The sequence below is a fragment of the Bos indicus genome, chromosome 2 (genome assembly GCF_029378745.1).
Source record: "Bos indicus isolate NIAB-ARS_2022 breed Sahiwal x Tharparkar chromosome 2, NIAB-ARS_B.indTharparkar_mat_pri_1.0, whole genome shotgun sequence".
Classification (NCBI taxonomy): Eukaryota; Metazoa; Chordata; class Mammalia; order Artiodactyla; family Bovidae; genus Bos; species Bos indicus.
The window spans coordinates 106,485,771-106,512,519 of NC_091761.1; the positions used below are offsets into that span (position 1 = coordinate 106,485,771).

The 26,749-nt window shown below is 39.5% G+C and overlaps 2 protein-coding genes across 11 annotated transcripts in view; one reads left to right on the forward strand and one right to left on the reverse strand.

Annotated features, from left to right (window-relative positions):
• USP37 (ubiquitin specific peptidase 37) overlaps window positions 1–14,190 on the reverse strand; it is an 86,808-nt gene extending 72,618 nt beyond the window's left edge. Inside the window, exons 1-3 of one of the 9 annotated variants that reach the window (XM_070772226.1) lie at window positions 14,171–14,190; window positions 7,261–7,401; window positions 2,850–3,073 (exon numbers count right to left, since the gene is read on the reverse strand). In XM_070772226.1, the coding sequence (XP_070628327.1) occupies window positions 2,850–3,005 (156 nt within the window). In that variant the 5' untranslated portion in view covers window positions 3,006–3,073; window positions 7,261–7,401; window positions 14,171–14,190. Of the gene's footprint in view, window positions 1–2,849; window positions 9,245–12,326; window positions 12,447–12,491; window positions 12,689–12,972; window positions 13,079–14,170 lie in introns of those variants that run through there. The other 8 variants (XM_070772219.1, XM_019976683.2, XM_019976660.2 and 5 more) reach the window with 8 other exon arrangements.
• The window catches only part of CNOT9 (CCR4-NOT transcription complex subunit 9), a 31,339-nt gene continuing 17,712 nt past the window's right edge, over window positions 13,123–26,749 (forward strand). The window contains exons 1-4 of one of the 2 annotated variants that reach the window (XM_070772392.1): window positions 13,149–13,288; window positions 13,821–14,110; window positions 25,211–25,390; window positions 26,575–26,690. In XM_070772392.1, coding sequence (XP_070628493.1) covers window positions 25,349–25,390; window positions 26,575–26,690 — 158 coding nt within the window. In that variant the 5' untranslated portion in view covers window positions 13,149–13,288; window positions 13,821–14,110; window positions 25,211–25,348. Of the gene's footprint in view, window positions 13,289–13,820; window positions 14,111–25,210; window positions 25,391–26,574; window positions 26,691–26,749 lie in introns of both variants that reach the window. The other variant, XM_019976704.2, reaches the window with a different exon arrangement.

A 26,749-nucleotide genomic window follows, 5' to 3' on the forward strand; every position in this document is an offset into this window, starting at 1 on the left:
AGAGGCTTTTTTTCTTTTTAAACAAAAGCTTATAAAATATCTAGGAAGTGGTTTATGTAGTTGCAATGAAAAAGGATATTCTGATCCAAACTATAATCCTGAAAAGAATTCTATTTCTCAAAAACACATCAACATAAACCTTTACCTACATTAGAACATCTTTTTTTTTTTTTTTTTTTTAAACTATCTAAGCAGGCTCACTTAACTTTCAATCACAAAGCTCATAAGTTCCCTGGAACTCTCTTAGCTTGCTTCTCCCACTCCCCAGAACTGGTTCAGTACTTCTCTTATACTCTTCCAGACTCTGGATATATGCTATTAGGTGATAACTTTTATTTTTTCTTGAATGAAATTTTTCCAAAACTAAATCAATAAATCTTGAACTTTATCTTAATAATTCTCACAACCAGTCATCCTTATTTTCTAACATTCTCCCTCAGCAGGCATATACAGAGGTTTCTAAAGTTGCCTTTTGCTGAAGACATACCCTCTGAACAGCATAAAGAAAGAAGTAAAAGCATCTCACAATTTTTAAAATTAGGGATAATTGACCTTGTGACATTACTTTGTCAACAAAGGTCCGTCTAGTCAAGGCTATAGTTTTTCTAGTGGTCATATATGGATGTGAGAGTTGGACTATAAAGAAAGCTGAGGGCAGAAGAATTGATGCTTCTGAACTGTGGTGTTGGAGAACACTCTTGAGAGTCCCTTGGACTCCAAGGAGATCCAACCAGTCCATCCTAAAGGAGATCAGTCCTGGGTGTTCACTGGAAGGACTGATGTTGAAGCTGAAACTCCAATACTTTGGCCACCTGATGCGAAGAACTGACTCATTTGAACAGACCCTGATGCTGGGAAAGATTGAAGGCAGGAGGAGAAGGGGACCACAGAGGATGAGATGGCTGGATGGCATCACCAATACAATGGACATGAATCTGGGTAAACTCCAGGAGTTGGTGATTGACAGGGAGGCCTGGCGTGCTGCGGTTCATGGGGTCACAAAGAGTCGGACACAACTGAGCGACTGAACTAAACTGAACGGATCTTACAACAATTTTTAGATAAAGATGAAAAAACAATTTACCAGACTTAATTTATATTTCAAATTTAAATGACAGGTTTTAGACTCAAGCAGGTCTTTCCCTCACCTCCCAAATCTAATGAGTTAAATCTTGAAATCTCTTGAAATCTGTATTTTCTTCCTTTTGCTTCTTTCACTGTCTTATCCTTTGCTCTATGTAGCTCTTAGCCTCTACTACTGCCATTCACTCTCCACTGTGCATTTACTTTAAAATAATTTTCTGGTTTCCTGAATGTTGATTCACACTAGCATGTGTCTGTACATTATAGAAATCATCTTCACCTTAACTTCACTGTGTCTAGCAAATTCTTATCTATCCTTTAAATCCTCAGAGCACAAAACACTTCCTTCTTTATGTTACATCAGTATCTCTGAGGTATCTTTACAGATGAGAATGCATTTGGTTACTCTTAAGTTTGAGAGGAAAAGTGCCTCACTCAGCTCTGTATTCTTAGCCCAGTACCCATCACAGTAAGCTACAGGTGGTTAACAAATGAATGGTGAATGCAAAACTGATCTAGAACTGAGATGAAAAGTTTAATCACAGGTAGACTCATCATGCTTCTCAAGATCTATGTTTGCTTAAGTATTTAAATATTTACTGAGTGCTAATTTGAGTTGAGGACTGAAAGACTGAATCTCTGTTTTAAAAAAAATCTTTCATTGAGATGGTCATATGTATATGAATGTGGTAGAAACTATTGTTTCTATTACCCATGTCACCACCTACAATCTATTTAAAAATACTTTTGATACATAAAATCATAACCAATTTATTTTCAATAGTTTAAAAGCAAAAATTAATAGAAACTTTACTTCAGCTCAAGTTCTCAAGCATAAAGTTTTATAAATTAGTCTTCAAAAGAGTACTTTAGAATATTACACTTTTACATAATCTAATTAACAAATATAGCATTTTTAAGTGTAGAAAATGTAAGGCGTTAAATTCAACTCATATCAACAGAAGTAATTCTTGGCTGTACAAGACAGAATTGAAAACAAAATTATTTTTTACAGTGATAAAATAACGAGGTCCTTCAAAAGTTAACAGAAGAGGGACTTCCCTGGTAGTCCAAAGGTTAAGAATCTGCCTTATAATGCAGGGGACTTGGGTTTGATCCCTGGTCAGGGAACTATGATCCCACATGCCGCAAAGCAAACTAAGTCTGCACACCAAAACTAAAGAATCTCTGCACTGCAACAAAAGACCCTGCATGATGCAATGAAGATCTTGTGCTGCAATTAAGACCCAATGCTGCCAAATAAACAAATAATTTTTTAAAAAAAGTTAACAGAAGCAAACGGCTATAAGAATGACCCTGAATATCATCCTTGAATGGTCCATACCACAACCTTTGGCAGGATTAATTAGGAAGACGAAATTAAAAAGACACTAATGAATCCTATTAAAAGCTAATACTAAATAGTGATGAATTTATCACATATGTTGGTTGCCGGGGGGTGGGGACATAACTACATAACTGAAGTTATCCTAATGTGGTTTTAAAAATAGCTTAGACAGTATCCAGACTCAGTTTCTCCCAGCTTCCTGTTCCCACCAGTTTCTTTTCAACAATGGTGACTACTTCCTACTCTTTATTATACACCATCAACCGTTCTGCTGAATAATTTTTAACAGTATTAGTGACCTGAAAATTAAACAAATAGTAATCTAGTAGGGGTACTATGATACTTAGTGTGGCAGAGAATAGCTGTTCACTAAAGGATGTGATTTGAAGGTCTATTCCAAATCAAAATTTGGTAATACCTGAAATATCCTTGGAATCCCTCCAGTATTGTAGTGAACTACTAGGCTGACTTTATTCTCTTTTTCCACAACTTCAAAGGATCCTTCTTTCCATTTTGTAATCCCAGTCTGCATACTTCGAATTCTGATAGGGCCATGTATCTTCAGAGGAGACATATTTTCTTTAAAAATAAATTGCTTCTAGCCAAATTAAAAAGAAAAAATACACCTTCACCTGACAGAGTCTAAGGAAGAAAAATAAAATAAAATAATAAGTTACAACTTACTAGTGATTAAAACAAGAGTTTGAAAGAGAACATTTAATGAATCATCATATGTCTTTTCCTCCATTTTCAATAAACTACCTTTTATTAAATATCCTCAAAGGCTCTGATTAGCTGGATAGCACTGGTAAGAAGAACAAATGAAGGAGTCACTCATGTTCAGTGACTGAATTTACCCACCTTATATTTTTTCTGTACATGCTCTCTCCTTAGCCATGTACCTGAGTCCATTTAGTGTCTAAATTTTGCATTTTGCAGCATTACCAACCATGACAATCAGGAATACTAAAGATCCCATTCTCAATTTGAGTGCCCATGGCAATATGGCCAACTTTTACCTTCCTTCATGATTTCAAATATAAGTAAAAAAAAAAATTCAGTCAGCTGATTCCATTCTTTAGAATTGAGTTCCTATTGAAACATCAAATTGTATCACCTAAGCATATCCACATGTATAAAACATATTATATGAATAAATAATTGTGAGAATAATCAAATTAATTTAACCTCAACAACTACATTATTTGAGAAAACCATTTATTCTCTAGGGAAAACTAACCAAAAAACCCCTCTCCCTAAGATCCACCTACCATTTATGTTTAACTCTACCATTCCTGGAAAGAATTTTTACCAATTTTATCTTCCACAAATATTCAAATTTCCCAAGTGAACTTCTGATACTTATAGATATGACAGAATGTCTATGACTCTTAAAACTAGCTTAACAGATGTCAGCAAGTAAATACAATTAAACAGCAGAAAATGATTATCAAATAGTGTGTGATACACATATACACGATCAAATAAAATTGAAGCAAAATTTACACTACAGCCTTCAATCTCTAGAAACATGGCCTCTAATACAGATTCTTGTTTATAATTTAATAAGTTAAAAACCATTAAACTTTGCCTCTGCCTAAACAACTCAACTAGAAAAGCTAAAAACAGTAATATATGTACAAAGGAAAAACATACTAGATCTAGGTATCAGGAGCCAGCTCCGTCACTTACTAACTTTTAACTTACCTTTCCTCACCACTAGTTTTCTCAGTTGTAAAATAGCAATGCTACAGTGTTGCAGAATTAAATGAAATATTGCTAAAACTCATTAGGCACTCAATAGACAGCAGCTTCAATATGAATGAAATTAGTGTCCACTTTCTGAATTTATTCCTTGTCTGCAACACGTCTTTCTCCAAAGATCGCAGACAAGTAACTTGTTAACAACGGTCACCAACTCACTGTCTATAGAGGCTAAACAGGTGACACAAACGATTTAGACAGGCAAAATATGAACACTTCTATTCAAATCTAGCCAGTTTTGCCATGAACCCAGCATTACCAGATCATCTAATTCTTCAAGAAAATGAAATCAAATTTTTATGTCAAACTGCCCATTTTAAATTCTGGACAATGAATTCAAAATTTCAAATCAAACAAAACCCACTCTAGAGGTTAAGACATAGACTGGAGAACCCTAGTTCAAGGCCCCTAGGTGCTATATATCAAACAACTAGGAATAAATTTAAAGAGAGATAATGAAAACACTTTGAATTGTTTAAGGTGTTTTACATTATAAGTCCTCTAGTATTATTCAGTGATTGAACTTTTTGAGTGCCTAATTGTGGCCAGATTTATATACTCTAATTAGCTGGGTGTATGACTCCATCAGAGTAATAGAGGCCACTATTGTTCACAGACCTGTTTTTAATGTGACATTTTGTTCCAACTAGTAACTACAAAATCAGCAATGTGTTTGTAATGCCCTTTTTTTTTTTTTTACAATTAATAATTTAATGCTTTACTGCTTGGATATAGCCTTGAGATTTTTTCCACTCTGTCTCATAGCACTGCCAAGAATATGTGATCCCTCTCCTACTCCAGTTGTCCATGCCAGAAACATGAGTTATCTTTAACACCTCTCTTTATGATTATTAGTATTGGACTGAAAATGCAAGGTAAAGTTGTCAATTTAACCTCTATATACCTTCCAGACATCTTCATAATGAACTTCAGATCAACTCACATCACTATCCACAAAATCATTCAACAGCTCCCCATGAGGGATGCAGTCCATCGGGTCACAAAGAGTTGGACATGACTGAGCAACTGAGCACAACACAGTACATGCCCTCACAATAAAATCTGACATAAACACCCTTCATGATTCAAGCCCTGCTTACCTCTCTAACCCCAATAAACTCCAAATTCAGCCACCTAAACTATTTATAATTTTCCTTAAAAAGGCATATATTCTCATGCCACTATACCTTTGCACACACTGTGGTCTACATCTGGAGGATTTTTTACCTACTCTCCCCATCCTCCCCTTTTAAATTCTCCTGGCTATAAAATCAAAACTCAATTTAGATATTATCTTCTCTAAGAAGCCCTTTCTAGCTATCTTTCAATTATTCTCTCATCCCATATACACACGGAGAGCATTTAATGCTTTGCTCTTCTGCTGTACCGTGCATTTACCTCTAGTAGAGCATTCATCACATTGTATTATAAACTATCTATTTACCTCTTTGTCTCTCTCTTCTATGTGGGATAAAAGACAGGCCCAACTGTCCTAGACTTATCAGTTGGGGTATGATGGATGTTGAGAAGCTCACCCCAGTGCTCCCTACAGAGAGCCGCCAAATGAAAATGGAAAACTCTGTTATTTGAAGACAGGGAATATGTTCTTTATCTTTGCATCCCTACTAGGACAGTGTCTGGCACATAAGAAACCACGTCATTATTCAAGAATAATAAATCAGCACAATCAATTTTATCATTTTACAGTTAAAATATACAGCAGCAGATACTAGAACCATAAATCCCTTTTATATGGCCAGTATAGGATTAAATTTATTAAGCTCTTTATGGGAGCATCCTTCTGTACTGTATATCTCATTCTTTGAAAACTACTTCCAGGCTTTTTCTATGTGCATCTGAATTTCTCCTAAATGCAAAGCTGTCCACATATCAATGAGAAAAACAAGAATATGCAGTTAGAGAATGATTAAAACAAAAAACATTAGCAAACTTGTCTAAACTGGGATTCACATAATCTACTGCTCAATGAAGAAACTATACTTTAAGACACTTATCAAATTATCTCATCTTTTCTTATACATTTAGGATGTCAAATTATAAGGGAATAGTTAAAACCCCATTGTCTCAGTGTTTTCCTTACAGACCAAAAAGTAAATAAAGGACACTGACCTTGAATTCCTCCAACAAAAACATGTTTTTAAAAATTAGATTATTTAACAAGATTTGGAGATAAAGATTTCAAAGTTCAATAAAGCATGTAAGAAAAAACTTTATTGGTTACTTTTGTTTCCCTCTATAATTCTCTCTACATGTAATACATGATTTCTCTAAATGTAATTCTCAAATATTCTGATGATGAGTTTTGGTTAAGTGTATAAAATTTTACTTCAGATATTGAACATTTTCTTTTTTTTTTTTTCAGATATTGAACATTTTCTTAACCATTTCTACTAGTAATCTCTTTCTTCTAAGAGAAAAACCTAAAAGGTACAAGACATAAAATTGGCAGAATCAATACAATTTTTTCTTAACGTCTCTCTGAATCCAGTCCATTGTCTGCTCTTGCACTAAATGAGTTAACTGCATTTACTTTTGTACACTGATCATATTATCAGTTTGCCCTATTTGGTTAAGAGAAAAAAACACTAAGTTTCCCTTCAAGTATCTAGCATGATCCAGTAACAGTTCAACTTTCTATGAACCTAACAAAGACAAGGTTTCATTAAACTCTGTAATGCTAATTCACTGTCAAAGTGATATTAGGAAGACAAAGTACAAGAAAAACCAATTATTCTTTAGGTATATCCAAAGAGATTTGCTTTTCCCTAAATTTCTTCATCATTTTTGAAATCACTCTTCAATTCTGAGCCATCTGTGAAAGCTCAATAACATTGGCAAAAATGTTTTTATACCCTTTACAGTTATTTAAATGCTCTTATTTCAGGTACTGCTTTGAAAATATTCTTATGCAGAGGGTATTCTGTGGTTTAAGAAAGCATGCAAAAACACAAAAATTACTGCTACAAAATAGAAGAAAATGGTCAGTTCTTGCTAGTTAGCATACTCTTGGAAACATATATATCCAAAATAAAAACATTACTTACTTTTCAGAGACTTTTACTGAAAAACCCTATGTAATAACAGTTCACCTTTATTCTGATCCTTGTGCCAAAGGCAATGCACTCTTCTTGGGGAACTACTCATATTCTGCAGCTATGCCAGTTCTCCAGGTGCCATCAACTCAGCTAAAGGAAATATAAGTGTGCCTTTTTAAAAAAAAATCTCATTTACAAAATTACAATTTTCAAAAAGTGCTCATTTACACAACGAAGATTAACCTTCTATTTAAAACTCACAAACTACTAAAAACATTTAAAGTATAATGCTCAAGATACACTTGTACACATACCCCTCACCCCGCCCACACACACAAACTCAACAACTTTAGGAATATATCTGCTGTGCAAAATGAGGGACTCCCAGAGCCTGCACCTATTTGGTTTATGTTATTCCTGTTACATTTTGAAACTAAAAAGGCAGTATTTCTTTTGTTAACTTTACAAACATTGTTACGTATCATGGTTTTAAATCTTAAAACACCACTTCCAAAAGATGTTGATACAAATTTCAAAAGGTGGGTAAACTTGGTTTTTACTTTTCTTTTAAAACTAAATTTATGGGCTTGTTTCTCAAATTTAGGCCTCTTAAAAGCCTCAACTTTCCCTGAAGTTCTTTACCCAAACTTTTCTCACTATCTTATTAACTGTTACAACATCAACTCTAAACTCCTTTGTTCACTTGGTAAAAAAATCATTTATTGAGTTACTCCAATTTGATGGCACTATGGTAGGGACACAAATGTGAACATGACACAGTCCAAGTCCTCTTTAAGAGATTTCCCAGACTTTCCTGCATTTGTCTTTCCACTGTCATTTAGGCAAAAAAAAAAAAAAAAAATCTCTGCATCAGATTTAGCCTTGTTCTTATTTATTTCAAACAGTCATTCATCACTACCACCCTAATTCAGAAACACATCACTTTGCTAATCCTTCCCACCTAATATTTATTACGCAACATTTACTAAGCACAGTATGAAGCACCACACATGCAATATTTCATAATCCTTACAATAATCCTGAAGAACAGGGATTATTAATATCACTAATTTACAAATGAGGAAACTGAGGCTTAGATTAGGTAATTTATCCATGGTTACTTAAGAGTCAGTAAGAGACATACCAGAACTCATGTTTTTAACTGCTACCATACTACATCCTCAAAGGTTTGTAACAACCACTTTCCAGTCTTCATTCTCTCAAGATTTTTCTATCCAACAAATCCTTTATCCTATAATAACCTTTTCTAAGGACTTTTAAAAAATCTCTTACCAACTCAGGTGGTGCTAGTGGTAAAAAACCCACCTGCCAATGCAGGGGACGTGGGTTTGATCCCTGTGTTGGGAAGATCCCCTGGAGGAGGAAATGGCAACCCACTCTGGCATCCTTGCCTGGAAAATCCTATGGACAGAGGAGCCTGGCAGGCTACAGTCCATGGGGTGGCAAAGAGTCAGACACGACTGAATTGACTTAGCACACCAACTAAATCGTGCACAAGTTCTCTCAACTTTCTCTCTCAAGGGGAAGGGGGAGATGGAGGGGACCTGTCTTATTTTCTTTTTTACTCCAACAAAACAACAGGTACTTAGTAAATCCTAAAATACTTGCTACTGAGGCTAATTCCCCTCCCAAACATTAAAAAAATTTTTTAATCTTATTGTGGTAAGAATATTTAACATGAGATCTACCCTCTTAACATTTAAGTGTACAATACAGCATTGTTAACTATAGGTACAATGTTGTACAGCTTATCTTTAGAACTTATTCGTCTTGCTTAATTGAAACATTCTCCCAAACATTTTAACAGCTCATCACTACCTATCAAATCCAAATGCTTCTGTGTTTGGCACTCCTATTTTTAATTTTCTATTTTTCTACACAAATTTTGTTCTACACACTGCTGCTGCTGCTGCTGCTGCTAAGTCGCTTCAGTCGTGTCCAACTCTGTGCAACCGCATAGACGGCAGCCCACCAGGCTCCCCCGTCCCTGGGATTCTCCAGGCAAGAATACTGGAGTGGGTTGCCATTTCCTTCTCCAGTGCATGAAGGTGAAAAGTGAAAGCGAAGTTGCTCAGTCGTGTCCGACTCTTAGCGACCCCATTGACTGCAGCCCACCAGCTTCTCCGTCCATGGGATTTTCCAGGCAAGAGTACTGGAGTGGGGTGCCATTGCCTTCTCCGATTCTACACACACAACTTATTAAATTTTGGTATTCTCTTCCATAACCACCACCAGCCACTTACTTAAACATGAAATTTTCCTTTATGTATTTTTGGAAACTTCTTTACTGGTCTCGCAGTTTAACCTGTTGTTAAAATATGTAAATCACTGCTTTGATTTCTAAGGGCTTTCTTTCCTAAAATGAGCCATAAAACTAATGCACAAAGAGAGAAAATTGTGTGGTAGCTGAAAATAAAGAGAGAAGCTGACCTTAATGAAATTTTTCTTCAATTCAAAGAATCTAAAACCTGAATGATTCTATGATCTAGGAACAGGTAATATTGCCCAAAGAGGTAAACTTTGTCTTTTTGCATCTTTTGTCTGTGGAGTGAAAAAAGGTGCTTGTCATCAGATGACAAAAATATCAGTAAGCTGGTGTTTCCCAAAGACATGATGGTTCTTCTAGCAAGCTCCAATTTACTTATTCATTTCAACAAATTCTTGAGAAATAGAAATGAAATAATTTCTAAACCATATTCTAGAAGATAGACTTTAAATAATCACACAAGTAAATATATAATTAAAAGTACTGAATATGGTATAAAGTTCAGGGCATCGTGAGAAATTATCACAGGGTACCTAATTTAGGATTGGGTAGGGGGATACACAGAGAAGGCAATGGCACCCCACTCCAGTACTCTTGCCTGGAAAATCCCATGGATGGAGGAGCCTGGTAGGCTGCAGTCCATGGGGTCTCGAAGAGTCCGACACGACTGAGCAACTTCACTTTCACTTTTCACTTTCATGCACTGGAGAAGGAAATGGCAACCCACTCCAGTGTTCTTGCCTGGAGAATCCCAGGGACGGGAGAGCCTGGTGGGCTGCCGTCTATGGGGTCGCACAGAGTTGGACATGACTGAATCGACTTAGCAGCAGCAGGGGGATACAGGTTGGAAGTACCACTTCAGATGAAAATTGAGAGATAGTCATTCTGGAACAGTCCATAACCACACATGCAAAGGTTCTGTGGTGGGAAATAACTTGGTGTAACTAAGCAAATGAAAAGCATTGTGGTTGGAGTTTAGTGAGCGAGATGAAGTGGGAAAGAATCAGGTTATGCGGAATCTTACACACCGTAGTAAACATTTTGAATTTTACCCTAATGTAATAAATATTTAGTCATGGGAAATCCACTGAAGGTTTTTAAGCAGACAAATGACATGTTACTGCTAAATGGAAAAGTGATGTGTTTTGTTTGGGTTTGGGAAGGACAGTGACAGAAGCAAGAATGAAAGAAATTAGAACCAGACAGGACAGTATTGAAGTGATTCAGCTTATAACAACAATTACAATAATAGTTAATACTCACTGGCTATTTATTTTATGTAATGTGCTTACCATGGTTATTTCATTTAATCCTTTTAGCAGTCCAACAAGGTGATCATTCCCATTTTACAAATGAGAATATAAGGAACATTAAGTCCAGGTGAAAAAGTGTTGTGGCTTGAATTACAAAAGTGATAATGAAAATGTACAGAAATAGATCCAAGACACATAATGGAAATACAATAAATAGAATCTGAAGAGGGTACAGATACATGGGATGACGAGAAGTCAAGAATGGTTTTCAAGGTTCTAGACTACGTAAATGGAAATACCACTTAATAAAATGGGATACTGGAAGATAACACATTTAGGTATGGAGAGGAGACTGGTTTCAGGTTTGTTCTTTTGAAACTCCTAAGGAAAAAAAAATCAAATTAAGATGTCCAGCAGTTAGCTATTTAGACTTTGAGCTGAAAACAGAGGAAACACACTGGAAATAAAACTTCTCAAGTCATCTATTGTTGTTAAGTCACTAAGTCTGTGTCCAGCTCTTTGCGATTCCATGGACTGCAGCACACCGGGCTTCCCTGTCCTTCACCATCAACATACAGGTAGAATCTAAAGCTTAGGGTGGAAGGGAACAGTAAAAGGAGAACAAGACTGCACCCAGATATCCATTTTATTCCATCAAACATCTCTCACTATGATCATCGATTACTTTGATGTCAACAGGCTTTTCAGTCCTCATTTATCTTTCAACAGAATTCAATATTATTGACAACTTCTTTCACCTTTTCTGCAAAACTTGTACTCCTCTATCAGGTACTAAACACCAAGAATCTCTCAGCGCTCCGTCCTAGGTCCCTTTCCTTTTTAGCAATGCACTCTCCTCAAGCAATTTCATCCACATCCATGGCTTCAATTACTATCAACATGGCAGATGATGTCTATATATATATATGTATATATATATATATATACACACACACACACACATATTTATCTATGCACCCAGCTTACAACTAAGCTCCAACCCCAGTATAATCCAATTGCCTACTTGACATCCTCTGTTCAGACAGCTCTTCCAGTTAGAGGCATGTCAGACACTGCCACCCCCAAGAGGCATTTACACAGAGCCTAAATTTTGAAAGGATTACAAAACCACCCACAGACCAACTTTCTAGACAGAGGATTTTGTCATCAATTATTATTTCCTCTCACAGATCATGACCTAAAATAGGTAAACGTGACAACCTGATTTGATGGCTAGAGATGGGGAACAACCAAAGGCACGAAAAAACTATATAATCCATGCCTTAGAGTGAAAGATGACTAGGAGAGAGGTGAAGAATAGCCAAGAAAGTGAAACAGTATCATATCCCAAGGCCCGATAGACAAGCGGCAACGGAAGTCACCTGAAGAGATAGCAGGCCTCGCTAAGGTGCGAATGACGGACAACGACAGCCCCCAGCAAAGAGGGGCCAGGTTCGGGTCACGGGGGGAGCGAGTGACAGTAAAGACCCGGTCAAAGGAGAGGAAAAGCCTGGGGGAACACCCAAGTGGAGTACCTGTGCGGCGACAGACGGCGTCGAGGGAATGGGGGCGGGCTGAACCGCAGCCGGTGAACTCCAGAAGAGTGAACGCCGAGTGGGCGGACCGCACGGGGCGAGAAGTGAGGGGGGGGTGGGCAGGGTAAAACGGCTCCGTTGAGACGCTCGCCGGGCCCGCCTTACCTGTACCTGCGAGTCGGAGCTTTGGACAGGCCTGCCGGAAGCACGGAGTCCGCGTGGAGGGGGAGGAGCTGGGGGTCACGAAGGAACGGATACCGGGTACGGAGAGGGGCCGCTCACTCCCCCAGTTAGGGAGAGCGGCTGATGGCGGGAACTGTGACCACACGCAAACACGCACGCACGCACGCACACCCGACGCGACCAGGAGAAGCGCGTGCGCGCAAGCCTGGAAACTCCGCCCCCTCTACGCCCTCTCCCCGCCCCAGTACCGGGCGAAATCACGCCGAGGTAGCCCCGCCCCTGCCCTGATCATAGTACGCACGCGCACTTTCTACTTCACGCACTTTTTCGCTTTCCTACCATTTCCCTCCTACAGAGTCGAGTTGGGCATGCGCACTAGTTGTCCTCCCGGACTGCCTGGTTTTTCCCGCCCTTCACTGGCCTCCGGAGGAAGGTCAGAGTTCACGCCCCTCTCTGGAGATACCTGCTCCAAGCCGGGGATGGGGGAGACTAGCAGGAGGCGGGTGTCCTTCTGGTCCTGAAACTTATGGGACAAAACAGACCCGAGGATTGTTAACTCCAGAAGCTGGGGGGGGCGGGAAGAGGTTGTGTGGGCGGGGTCAGAGGTGAAAGGTCAGAGGGCTGCGGAGGGGGCGGAGCGAGCCGGAGGCGGATGGCGGCTGCGGCGTGTCATCATCTTCGGCGGCTGAGGTGCTGAAGCTGGGACGCGGCTTGGCGCGTCCGGCAGTGGGAGGAGAGCGGCGTCCGCTCCCAACATGCACAGTCTGGCGACGGCTGCGGTAAGTGACTGGGCCCCCGGCCTGGGCCCCAAACCTCTTCTCAGCCCCGCGTTTCGGCCTTCTGTCCTAACTCCCTGTGGCAGGCTGAGAGTCCTTCAGCCCTCAACCTGCGAGCACCCGGCCCCGCTCCTCGCTGAGCTTGGCTGTGACAGAGCCGGCCCCCACTCTCCCCGCCGGCCGGCTCTCGCGGCCTCTGGCTCCGTGTAGCGCGTACTTTTCCGGCCCCGGGGCCTGGTCGCGCCGCTGGACCGCCTCCCTTGCGGCCCAGAGGGGCCATTCATTGATTCATTGCTCTACCAACAGTTTTAGGCCGCCGTTTGCGTGCTTGGCGTTGGCGGGGGCGAGGGGACTTCCGAGGTGCATCTGACCCTCCCTGCCTAGCCACATCGCGGCGGGGAGGAAATGGCTTCTAGCTCAAACCACTTGCTTTACAAAGATACAAAATCCGAAACCTAAACAACTGACTAGTTAGGATGTCTGACTTACGGTTCTCTGCGTTTAAAACCTTTTTTCATACGTCTCGTTTTACCAGCGTGATTTTTGACCAAGAAAAACAGTGTAAACTCCTAATAACCATCCACTGTGGCTCAGAGGGTAGAGTCTGCCTGCAATGCGGGAGACCTGGGTTCGATCCCTGGGTCGGGAAGATCCCCTGGAGAAGGAGATGACAACCCACTCCAGTATTCTTGCCTGGAAAATCCCATGGACGGAGGAGCCTGGGCAGGCTACAGTCCGTGGGGTCGCACAGTGGCGGACACGACTGAGCGACAAACACGCACACAACCTAGCTAAAGTAATCCTGCGGTTTCCCGTTTTGTTGAGGTAAAACCCAAACACTTTGCATTGCCTACAAGGCCCTCCCTGAGCATTAATGTTCCTTACCCCTGTTTTCAGTCTCGTCTTGTATCACATTGCTTTGCAGGCTCCAGCTACAACTGGCCGCCGTTCCATCTTTTCTGCTTAAGCTTTTCCCAAGTTTTGATTCATTTACTTGTTTCTTATTTGTCCCCCTTTTGAGGTCAGGGACAGGGATCATGTAGATAGATCGTGTTTACATGATTACTTCAGTGCCAGGACAGTTCCTGGCACCAAGTAAGAGCTCAAATATTTTTGCTGAATGCCAGGGTATTGATGAAGGCGGTGACCACTGAGAGCAAATAGCCGTGATGGGCAGACAGTATCATGTGATTTGAGCATACTCTTCTGAATGCTCATCCAACTTTTTTCAGTTGCATCAAGGCGAAGTGGCTTAGAGAGAATAATATACTGAAGTTGCATTACCAGGTAAAATGACATAAATCCTCAATAGAGGACAAAAGTTAAATTTAAAGTTTAAAAGTGAGTTGGGTGTGGCTAGGTTACAGACAGCTTTGTCATTTCCAGGGTTAGTGGCATCTCTGCCTCCTGGCACCTTCTTTCTAAAATGTTTGAAACTTCACGGGGTGAGGTACTTTTTATATAATCTCTTTAACTAGGTGACTGCAGTTTCTCCAGCTTTTTTGTTTCTTCCACATTCTACATGTAATATGACAGTAAAGAATCTGCCTGCAGTGCAGGAGACCTGGGTTTGATCCCTGGGTCAGACCCCTTGTAGAAGGAAATGGTTACCCGTTCCAGTATTCTTGCCTGGATAATTCCATGAACAGAGGGATTACAAAGAGTTGGACAGGACCTAGTGACTAACATGAGAAGAAGCCAGTCAGAAAATGAGGTTGCTGCTGGTTGGAGGGGACAGTTTAAACAAAGAATTCTAAGGTTGGCTTGTCTATGTCTCAGAATGTCTCTACCTATTCAACTTTTCTTTGCAGTTGCTCCCTAATACATCTTTGAAACAGCCATTAGAGCTCTGGTTCATTACTTAAAATATTCAATGCATGTTTCTTCAATTAGATTTACAGTGAATTACCTTTATTAGGAAATTGAACTTTTGGTGTTTTTTTCACCCATTTTTCTGTTTGGACTACACAAAAGCTCTAAGTTCATTTGTACCATTTATTCGCTGGAATATTTGGTTAATGAAGAGACTGAAGCAAAAAAAGGTTGAGCCACCCCTTTCCCAATCCTTAGTGCCTTCCTTTAGGCTAAACTGACTGTATTGTTCTCATCTGGGTAAAGGGACACTGATGGTGTATCAGTTCAGTTCAGTCGCTCAGTCATGTCTGACTCTGCGACCCCATGGACTGCCGCACACCAGGTCTCACTGTCCATCATCAACTCCTGAGCTTACTCAAACTCATGTCCATTGAGTCGGTGATGCCATCCAGCCATCTCATCCTCTGATGGTGTATATTCCTCACTAAAAATTGTGTCAATAAGACATGCATCAGTGCCTGCAATAATCTAAACTGCTTGAGAAGATGCTTACTTTTTGTCTAATGATGATAATTTGTATTTGTGTATACCTTTATTTCTTTTTTAAATTGCAAATAAATAATGACTTCATCTAGGGAGACAGTAGTATCAAAGGAGAATGTGATCATATATGAATGCAGGTATGTTATTCACTGGAGGAATTGAGATCATTTGGGATATCTTAAATTTTGACTCTTTTTAGTATTATTATGCCAATAATTTCAAGTAGATCGGACTCTTTTCATTCTGTACAGAATACTTCGTCCTAACGTCTTCATTATTGCCATCACAGAATATAGTTACATTCTCAAATCTAACAAAAACAGAAGTACCACACAGGATTGTATTAAATAAGAATAAGAAAGTGCTAAGTGGTGGACTGGGTTCATTCACTGATTAAATGACTTACTCCCAGAATTCAGCCTTCGGACTCTAATTCTTGCATCAGCAAAGTAGCAAATTACTTACTATGGACCTTGAAGTTTTCTTCAGCTTAATAGAACCACAAATTTTCACATATACCATGGATTTTCTGTAACGAATGTTATGCTAGTGATCTAAAACAGCCAAAGGTAAGCCTTTAGGAGATGCACTGTATATGCTTTTTTAAAATTTTCCAGTGGCAGTTCTAACATCCTTAAACCCTTGTTTTTCCCTCACTATGTAACTAGCAGCTGCATCAGTTATTTCATATCTCTGTTGAAGCAGTGCTGGACTCCCAGATACCCTCCTCTTTGGCAAGTAAAAAGAACATTATGCACTCTGAAGTATCTAATTTAGACACTATCTCCTTCTTTGTCTCCGGTTGAAGTTTTAAGCAAGTTGACCAAATTTTCTTTGTTTATTCACTTCCATTTTTATTTTATTTATTTTTTTTAATAAGTATTTTTTTTTTTAATTTATTTATTTATTTGGCTGCTCTGGGTCTTAGTTGTAGCATGTGGGATCTAGCTCCCTGACCAGGGATCGAACCTGGGCCCCCTGCACTGGGAGCTCAGAGTCTTAGCCACTGGACCACCAGGGAAGTCCCATCACTTCCATTTTTAAAAAGTTATTTTGAAGAACGTTCTGGCCCTTCTTTTATGAAGATAAAAATATTAAGCTAATTTGATATTTCCCTTCGGCGCTGTTAAGAAAGTGAGTTTTCTTATTGTATCATCATTATATAAGACACTGAAAGCCATGTGTTGAGCCTTCTCCAGACTTTGGAAAATAATCTCTATTTCAGTCAGAATACAGTCTAGAATACAAAATTCTATTTTGTATTCACAATGGCACCCCACTCCAGTACTCTTGCCTGGAAAATCCCATGGATGGAGGAGCCTGGTAGGCTGCAGTCCATGGGGTCACGAAGAGTCAGACATGACTGAGCGACTTCACTTTCACTTTTCACTTTCATGCATTGGAGAAGGAAATGGCAACCCACTCCAGTGTTCTTGCCTGGAGAATCCCAGGGACGGGGGAGCCTGGTGGGCTGCCGTCTATGGGGTCGCACAGAGTCGGACACGACTGAAGCGACTTAGCAGCAGCAGCAACAGGGACTGGCACTTAGTATGTTCAGTAAATATTGCCTCCTATTAAAAGTTCCTAGAAAAGTCAAACCTAGTCTATGGAGGGTTGAATGTGGGGTTAACTGAAAGAAGTATAGAGAATTTGGGGGGATAATGGAGTGCCCAGTAATGTATCTTGATTGTAGTGGTGGTCACTCCGGTATATAGATATCTCAAAATTCATTGACATGTATACTTAAATGAGTACATGTAAAAGTTTTATTGTATGCAAATTATGGCTCAATAAAATTGTTTGGTAGCCATTTAGTCTCTCACTTTTAACTAAAGAAAGAAAGTTCTGAGATTTTAGAAGCAACTAAAACTTAATTATTTAATATAGTTCTCTCATCTAACCAGTGAATATTGAGGCTCAGAAAAGTAAATGATTTATTCTAGGTTGCACAATTGTAGAAATGGCAAAACCGTTTTGAAACCACTTCTAGCTCCCAATCTAGTGTGCATTCCAGTTAGGTACTTGTGTTGTTACTTGCTAATTGAGGTCTTTCTGATTTTTTTTTTTTTTTTTTAATTTTTTTGGCCACACACAAGGCTCAATCCAACCAACAATTGAACCTGGGCCCCCTGTAGTGGAAGTGCGGAGTCCTCTAACTACTGGACCACCAGGGAAGTCCCAGGGTCTTTCCTATTCTTAAACCTGATAAACAGTTTCTTAATCTTAGGTCTATTAATGGATTACAGGTAGACTCTATGAATTCCCTGGAATTATTTGTAAATTTTAGGGTAAATGTAAATTACATGCAAGACAGTTTACAGTTGTTTATTTTTCTGAGGAAATGATCTAGAAATTTCATTTGATTCAGAAATTGCTAACCTCTGCTCATGTGGTAGTGTTCTGCTGTTAGTGTGTTTAAGTTAGGTAGTTTCCAAAAGATGAAAGTCGCTCAGTGATGTCCAACTCTTTGTGTTCCCATGGACTGTAGCCTGCCAGGCTCCCATATCCATGGAATTCTCCAGGCAAGAATACTGGAGTGGGTAACCATTCCCTTCTCCAGGGAATCTTCCCAACCCAGGGATCGAACCTGGGTCTCCTGCATTGCAGGCAGATTCTTTACCATCTGAGCCACCAGGGAAGCCTCAGTTTCCAAAAGGTAAATTAGATGAATTTGCTTCTTTGTCACTGGATGGTATGTGCAAGTAGATTGAGTTTGTATCAGCCACAGCCTCAGAGGTATATTAGTAAATTATAAATTAGAATTGTAGCAACTGAACTAAGAATCTTTAGAGGTGATCTTTAAATAGAGAACTGGAAGAGGGCAGAAATCTGCCCACTGTTTACTCATAGTTCCATCAGCTGTAAAATGAGGGTGATACCATGATGGTGATCATTCAGTGAAACCATGTTTTAAAAAGTACAATTCAGGGCTTTCCTCATGGTTCACTGGTAAAGAATCCGCCTGCCAATGCAGGAGACCCAGGTTTGATAACTGATCCAGGAGTATCTCACATGCCAAGGAGCAGCTAGGCCCACAGCTAGTGTGCCACAACTGTTGAGCCTGTGCCCTAGAGCCCAGGTACCACAAGTCCTGAGCCCACACGCTGAAACTACTGAAACCCAAGTGCCCTAGACATTGTGTTCTGAAACAGAAGCCACAGCAATGAGAAGCCCCCGCCCTATAAATAGAGAAAGCTCACGAGCAGCCAACATAGACCCGGCACAGGCTAAGTACATAAATTAATTAAAAAAATAAATAAAAGTACAATACAGTTACCCTCTCTTTCCTCATCTACCCTACCTTCTCTTTTACATCCCATTCCCTTTTAGGAAGTCATCAATTTTCAGATTCTAGTATTTTTGTGAAAGGTGTACCTAAATAGTCTTTGGACTTCAGAAGAAGAGGCAGATGCATCGGGCTTTTAGTTAATATGGCCATCAAGATCAAGTGAGGACTTCCCTGGTGGCACAGTGGATGGGAATCTGCCTGCCAGTGCAAGGGAAACTGGTTTGATCCCTGGTCCTGAAGGATTCCACATGCTGTGAAGGGACTGAGCCTGTGAGCCACAGCTACCAAGCCCGCATACTACAGCTACTGAAGCCCACACACCTAGAGCTCCATAGCAAGAGAAGCCACTGCAAAGAGAAGCCTGCCCACTGCAACAAAGAGTAGCCCCTACTCACTATAACTAGGGGAAGCCCTTCAAAGCAACAAAGACCCAGTGCAGCCAAAAATAAATAAAATTAAAGATCTAGTGAGATGCTAGAGTTGTGCCTTGGGGTTTTATTCAGGGATGATGTACAAAGTATTTTATCAATTGTCCAGTAATATAAATTAATATGGAAATCAGTGCATAGTTCAAAATGTAAAAAGTAGGGAATGCCCTGGCAGTCCAGTGATTGGAAACCAGCAGTTTCACTTCCAGGTCCTAGATTCAATCCCTGGTCAGAGAACTAAAGATCCTGCAAGCCTCAGGGTCAAAAAAAAAAGGGTTGTAATATTTTTATTCTCCAAAAACCTAAATTTCCTTGTTTGTTACAAAATTATTTGTTGATATATTGGTAGAAGTAGGGAAGTGTGTGGGTGGGTGTTGGTGGCTAGCACTAGCTAAATTATGCCCATCTGAGCCTTGATTTGATATAGGGAATTATGTCAAACTATTTAATTGACCCTTCCCATTACAATGATGGTTATTAAGTACCTCAGATCTCATTAAGAAGAAAATTTCTCAATTTTGATATTGGGATCAATGATATTGGGTGCTGGTTGTTTATCAGATTCTGCTGAACTAACAACAGTAGTATTTTCATTTTTGTTTGCGGTTTTTATGTATTCCCTGTTTCTATTGTCACAGGGTCACAGGAAATAGTGTTTTTGGAGAGTTGTCTTTAGATTAGACCTGATCTTTAAGGAAGTAAGAAGCAGCATTCGCAAAGCAGTTAAGAGTATGGACTTTGCTGCCCGACCACCTGAATTCAAATCCTGAGCTTTGCCACTTAACCTTTAAGTAACTTCTCAGTTTCTTCATCTAAAAAAATGACTGTGATAATAAACATTTATTTAAGAAAGTGCCTAATAGAGTAAGCGCTATGTATGTGAACTCCTACTTTTAAAAAATAACTGTATTCATCCCATAACAAATAGGTATTCAGTGGGTTTAAACTAACTTCTGCTATTAAATCTGGGGCAGAATTCACCAGGGGTGATGAAAAGGAAAGTCCCTACCTCAGCTACTTTCTGGTACCAAACTGCCCTCACTGCCTCCTTCTCCTTGTTAGAGTGGGTGCAGAACTCCTCTCTAAGCTTGTACCTGAGGGCCACATTACTACCCACCTGACCTCCCAAGTCCTTCTAGAACTAACCCCCAAAAAAGATGTCCTTTTCGTCATAGGGCACTGGAATGCAAAAGTAGGAAAGCAAGAGACACCTGGAGTAACGGGCAGATTTGACCTTGGAGTACAGAATGAAGCAGGGCCAAGGCTAACAGTTTGACCAAGAGAACGCACTGGTCATAGCAAACACCCTCTTCCAACAACACAAGAGAAGACTCTACACATGGTCAATAACGAAATCAGATTGCAGCCAAAGACGAAGAAGCTCTATACAGTCAGCAAAAACAAGACCTGGAGCTGACTGTGGCATAGATCATGAATTCCTTATTGCAAAATTCAGGCTTAAATTGAAGAAAGTAGGGAAAACCACTAGACCATTCAGGTATGACCTAAATCAAATCCCTTATGATTATACAGTGGAAGTGAGAAATAGATTCAAGGGATTAGATCTGATAGAGTGCCTGAAGAACTATGGACAGAGGTTCGTAACACTGTACAGGAGGCAGTGATCAAGACCACCCTCAAGAAAAAGAAATGGAAAAAGGCAAAATGGTTGTCTGAGGAGACCTTATAAATAGCTGAGGCAAGAAGAGAAGTACAAGGAAAAGGAGAAAAGGAAAGATATAAGCATCTGAATGCAGAGTTCCAAAGAATAGCAAGGAGAGATAAGAAAGCCTTCCTTGGTGATCAGTGCAAAGAAATAAAGGAAAACAATAGAATGAGAAAGACTAGAGATTTCTTCAAGAAAAGTAGAGATACCAAGGGAACATTTCATGGAAAGTTGGGCACAATAAAGGACAGAAATGGTATGGACCTAACAGAAGCAGGGATATTAAGAGGTGGTAAGAATACACAGAAGAACTATTAAAAAAAGATCTTCATGATCCAGATAACCACAGTGGTGTGATCACTCACCTAGAGCCAGACATCCTGGAATGCAAAGTCAGGTGGGCCTTGGAAAGCATCACTACGAACAAAGCTAGTGGACGTGACAGAATTCCAGTTGAGCTATTTCAAATCCTAAATGATGATGCTGTCAAAGTGCTGCACTCAATATGCCAGCAAATTTGGAAAACTCAGCAGTGGCCACAGGACTGGAAAAGGTCAGTTTTCATATTCCAGTCCCGAAAAAGGGCAATTACAAAGAATGTTCAAACTACCCCACAATTGTACTCATCTCACATTCTAGCAAAGTAATACTCAAAATTCTCCAAGCCAGGCTTCAACAGTATGTGAACCGTGTGTGAGCTTCCAGATGTTCAAGCTGGATTTAGAAAAGACAGAGGAACCAGAGATCAAATTGCCAACATCTGCTGGATCATAGATAAAGCAGTAGAGTTCCAGAAAAACATCTACTGCTTTATTGATTACGCCAAAGCCTTTGACTGTGTGGATTACAACAAACTGGAAAATTCTTCAAGAGATGGGACTACCAGACCACCTGACCTGCCTCCTGAGAAATCTATATGCAGGCCAAGAAGCAACAGTTAGAACCAGACATGGAACAACAGACTGATTCCAAATTGGGAAAGGAGTACGTCAAGACTGCATATTGTCACCCTGCTTATCTAACTTATGTGCAGAGTACATCATGCAAAACGCCGGGCTGGATGAAGCACAAGCTGGAATGAAGATTGCTGGGAGAAATATCAATAATCTCAGATATGCATATGACCCCACCCTTATGGTAGAAAGTGAAGAGGAACTTAAAGAGCCTCTTGATGATAGTGACAAAAGAGAGTGAAAAAGCTGGCTTAAAACTCAACATTCAGAAAACGAAGTTCATGGCATCCAGTCCCATCACTTCATGGCAAATAGATGGGGAAACAATGGAAACAGTGACAGACTTTATTTCGGGGGGAGCTCCAAAATCACTGCAGATGGTGACTGCAGCCATGAAATTAAGACACTTGCTCCTCGGAAGAAAAGCTATGACCAACCTAGAGAGCATATTATAAAGCAGAGACATAACTTTGCCAACAAAGGTCCATCTAGTCAAATCTATGGTTTTTCCAGTAGTTATGTATGGATGTGAGAGCTGGCCTGTGAAGAAAGCTGAGCACTGAAGAATTGATGCTTTTGAACTGTGGTGTTGGAGGGGACTCTTGAGAGTCCCTTGGACTGCAAGGAGATCCAACCCGTCCATCCTAAAGGAAATCAATCCTGAATATTCATTGGAAGGACTGTTGCTGAAGCTGAAACTCTAATACTTTGGCCACCTGATGCGAAGAACTGACTCATTGGAAAGACTCTGATGCTGGGAGAAATTGAATGCAGGAGGAGAAGGGGATGACAGAGGATGAGATGGTTGGATGACATCACCGACTCAGTGGACATGAGTTTGAGCAAGCCCTGGGAATTGGTGATGTCCAGGGAAGCCTGGTGTGCTGCAGTCCATGGGGTCACAAAGAGTTGGACATGACTGAGCAACTGAACTGACTGACCTCCCTAGCTCTCTTAGAACCAGAGTCTCATAGAGGCTAAAATTTCCACGAGTAGTTTCAAAAGGTGGAGTATTACTGGCAGCCAGTGGTCATGGCCGTAGGGAGCACCAGACATTGGCCCTTTAGAGTGCCAATATCACTCCAGGGGCACAGTCTTCTCTGTTGGAGTCAAACCAGCTCTAGAAATGGGAATATGTGGAGACCAGGCCTACAGTCCCAAATCCATTATATGCTAGCTGGTACCTACCATTGCAGCCTGGTGGTGTTCACCTAGAGTTCCCCGGGATGGGATAGGGTATAGGAGTGCTGGATACAAGTCATAGGTTGACTCTGGAGAAGATGGTGGAGCTTACTGATGGTAGTATCTGGATGGCAGGCCTCTAAGAGTGAGTAATGACTAATCAGGATAGATGCTATATTGCTAGAACGTTGTCGTGGGGCCCTCTTTAGGATTGTAGGTCGTCCAAGGGATTCTGGGCAGGAAACCCAAAGCTACAATTTTAGCCCTTGTTTTCACTGAGCTTTTAAGGTGATGTAATACTCTAAATAAATATACCCTATCTTCTGGTGGAATTACATTTCCAAAAATAATTTTTAAAGTTGAAGGCCTGTCTGTGGCAGCATAGAAAAGGCAGATGCATGGAACATACTGTTATTGCTATTGGGAATGGGGATCAGAAAACTACCCTATTCTATATCATTTAGGAACCTCATGTTTTCTTGAGCATCACTGATGGGAATTACAAAACAGCTTTTAGCAGATTACTCTGAGACACTTAAGGAGGACTTAAGTTGCACGGTATATAGGCCATTTAGCAGAACACTTTGTGGTTCACTCTAGCACACAAGAGAAATGATAAACATTAAGCTGAAAGCTTCTAATCGAGCTTCTAATTGTAGAAGGTGATTGTTCAGCTTGAGTAGAGTAAATGTGAGTACTCCTCAAAGTCCACCTTAGACTTCATTCTGTTTTTCAGCGAAGACAGTTGTGCTTTTTGTTCCTCATCTTTATATCATGTGGGATGGGTCTATCATTATTCTATCACACTAAGGTGTTATGGGAACAAATAAATACTGTAAGAAGCTGTGTAATATGGTTCAAGAAAGATGAGAATATGCAACTTTGTACTTGGGTGAACTGAGCAAGTTGATTCCTCTGAGCATTCGTAGTCTAATCTACAAGTGTAGATCTCTTTTCTATCTACCTACTCTGTTAATCCTCATGGTTGCGGGGTGCGGGGAATGAAGTGAAACAATATTGGGCTAGGGATAGAAATAGCTATGAATTTGTTAGGACTTCAGAGCCTAAAGTAGCAATGGTAATCATTTTTCTAGTCTTTCATCTTACTTTCCAGGTAAGAATAATTAAGGAACTTAACCAAGCCTGTTTGAAAATGTGAAGAATTATAGAAGTGCTCAAATTTTTATTGGAATATTGAGATTCTTTATAGCACAGTAATGAAAGATTCTTTATATAGTTTATACATGAGTAAGAAGTGAGTAAATCTCCAAGGGATGGAGGTAGAGTCTGTATAAGAATCATTAGAGGAGGGAGCTTTTCCAAATTATGTAAGTTTTCTCCTTAATGGAGGGGGATGCTGGAGTTACTGGGGAATGAAGAGCAGTAGGGGGGTGACTTTTTTTTTCAAACACCATGATAGTCACATGGTTAAAAAAATTTAAACTGTATGTAAAAGATTTTATTGTGTACAATAAGAAAAATAAGATTTTATTGTGTACAATAAAAATAAGTCTCCCATATAGATTCTAACCTTAAAGGTAACTACTGTTAGCAGTTTTTTATGTGTCCTTCTAGAAATGTTGTATGTAAATATATAAGAATACATGTGTGTGTTAATGGAAGCATGTAAGCTATTTTACACTCTGTTTTTTTTGCTTCTTATTTAGTATCAGCACAGTATAGAGATAACTTTTTTAAAGGGCTATGTAGTATTCCAAATAAAGATGTACCCATACATATTTAACCAGTTCTTTTTTGATAGATGTTTATAGATTTCAAGTTTTCTGCTTTTAAAATAGTACAACAGTAAACATTCTGATACGTCTTCAGTACAACCCAAGTATACCTGTAGGGTAAATGTCTAAATATGGTATTATTAAGGAGTGTGTGTTTTATTGAATTAGTTTACATCAAATATATGTTTCTAGAAAAGATGCCCTGTTATTTACAAAAAATATATTCCCTCTAAAGGATACAGCAGAGTTAGACTTGGTTTGATGCTAATGAAACTCACATGTTTACTTTTACTTTTCTTATTTTCACTTGAAGCCTGTGCCTACTGCACTGGCTCAGGTGGATAGAGAAAAGATCTATCAGTGGATCAACGAGCTATCCAGTCCTGAGACGAGGGAAAATGCTTTGCTGGAATTAAGTAAGAAGCGAGAATCTGTTCCTGACCTTGCACCCATGCTGTGGCATTCATTTGGTACTATTGCAGCACTTTTACAGGTGGGTGTATATATCCATGAGTTGCATTTCATTCCTAATTATCGCAAATGTATCTCTCTGCCTTTGTACAAATGATTTTGAAAACTTTGGTAAGTTTTTTTTTTTAAAGCGTTAACATTTGTAAGAATCTTGTTTTAGAAAAATCTAAGATACTCATTAAAATGAAATTCTTGGATTCTACCCAGGAGATTTGATTTATTTAGTCTAAAATGAAAAATCTGTATTTTTAACAAGCAGCTCCTGCTCCCAGATGATTTTTATGTAGGTGATGTAAGAACTGCACTTTGAGAAACACAGCTTTAGGAGTACTGTAAAATAATACTGTATGACCAGGTGGACTGAGGATGGTGGTGGGGAGAGAGGTATAAGAACTGAAAGGTATATTCTGGGTAAAGAAAATGCTAGAGTAAAGATATAACAGCCATAGGAGTAAAGGTGGGTATTCTTGTACATTAAAGAATAAATAACTAATATTTGATTCTGACTAGAACAGTCATTTCCGGGGAATAAATTGATATGATGTAGTCCTAAGAACCAAGATGTGATCATCTTCTAAAATATTGTCCACATTCCTAATAATTAGATTAATTTTTAAAATCTGTTGAGTAAATTCATATTCTATGTATACTGCATATACCCAGGAAACTAGTCTTTCTTATGTGTAAAAATTTTACAGTTAAGATAAATGGAATTGTGTTCAGCAAATCATCACCTTTTGACAGAGAATACGTATGTTCTCTGCTGTTTGTACATATCCCCACACATATACGCACTTTCTTATCTCCCCCTTTTTGCACTTGCTGCATGACCAAACAGAAACTTTATGAGTTAAAGTGGTTGATTTACTGACATTTTCTGGCCAACTGTCTCATCACTACAACCTAAATAGGGTGTTGACAAAGATGGGGGAAGGGGAGTCCCTCAAGTGAAAGCCTCCACAGATGATACAGAATATAGGGAAAAGTATGGGTAACCACAGTTGCCTCCTTAGAAGTCTTCCTAGGGATAATATGTTTCAAATAGTCTCAGTCAGGTATATTTGTGATGAAAGGAATATTGTTTATTTCTGCCCCCTCTTTGATGGTTCTGTTCTTATTGGGTATACAGAATTAAAATTGTTGGCTTTCATACCATGGGAATTAAAGTTATTCCGTGCTCATATGGTGTTGATTTCCATTTTTTAGGAAATTGTAAATATTTATCCATCTATCAACCCACCCACCTTGACAGCACACCAGTCTAACAGAGTTTGCAATGCTCTAGCATTACTGCAGTGTGTGGCGTCACACCCAGAAACCAGGTAAATACTTTGGATGGATGTGTGGGTAGAGGTTTGTATTGAATGTGGTCCTAAAACTT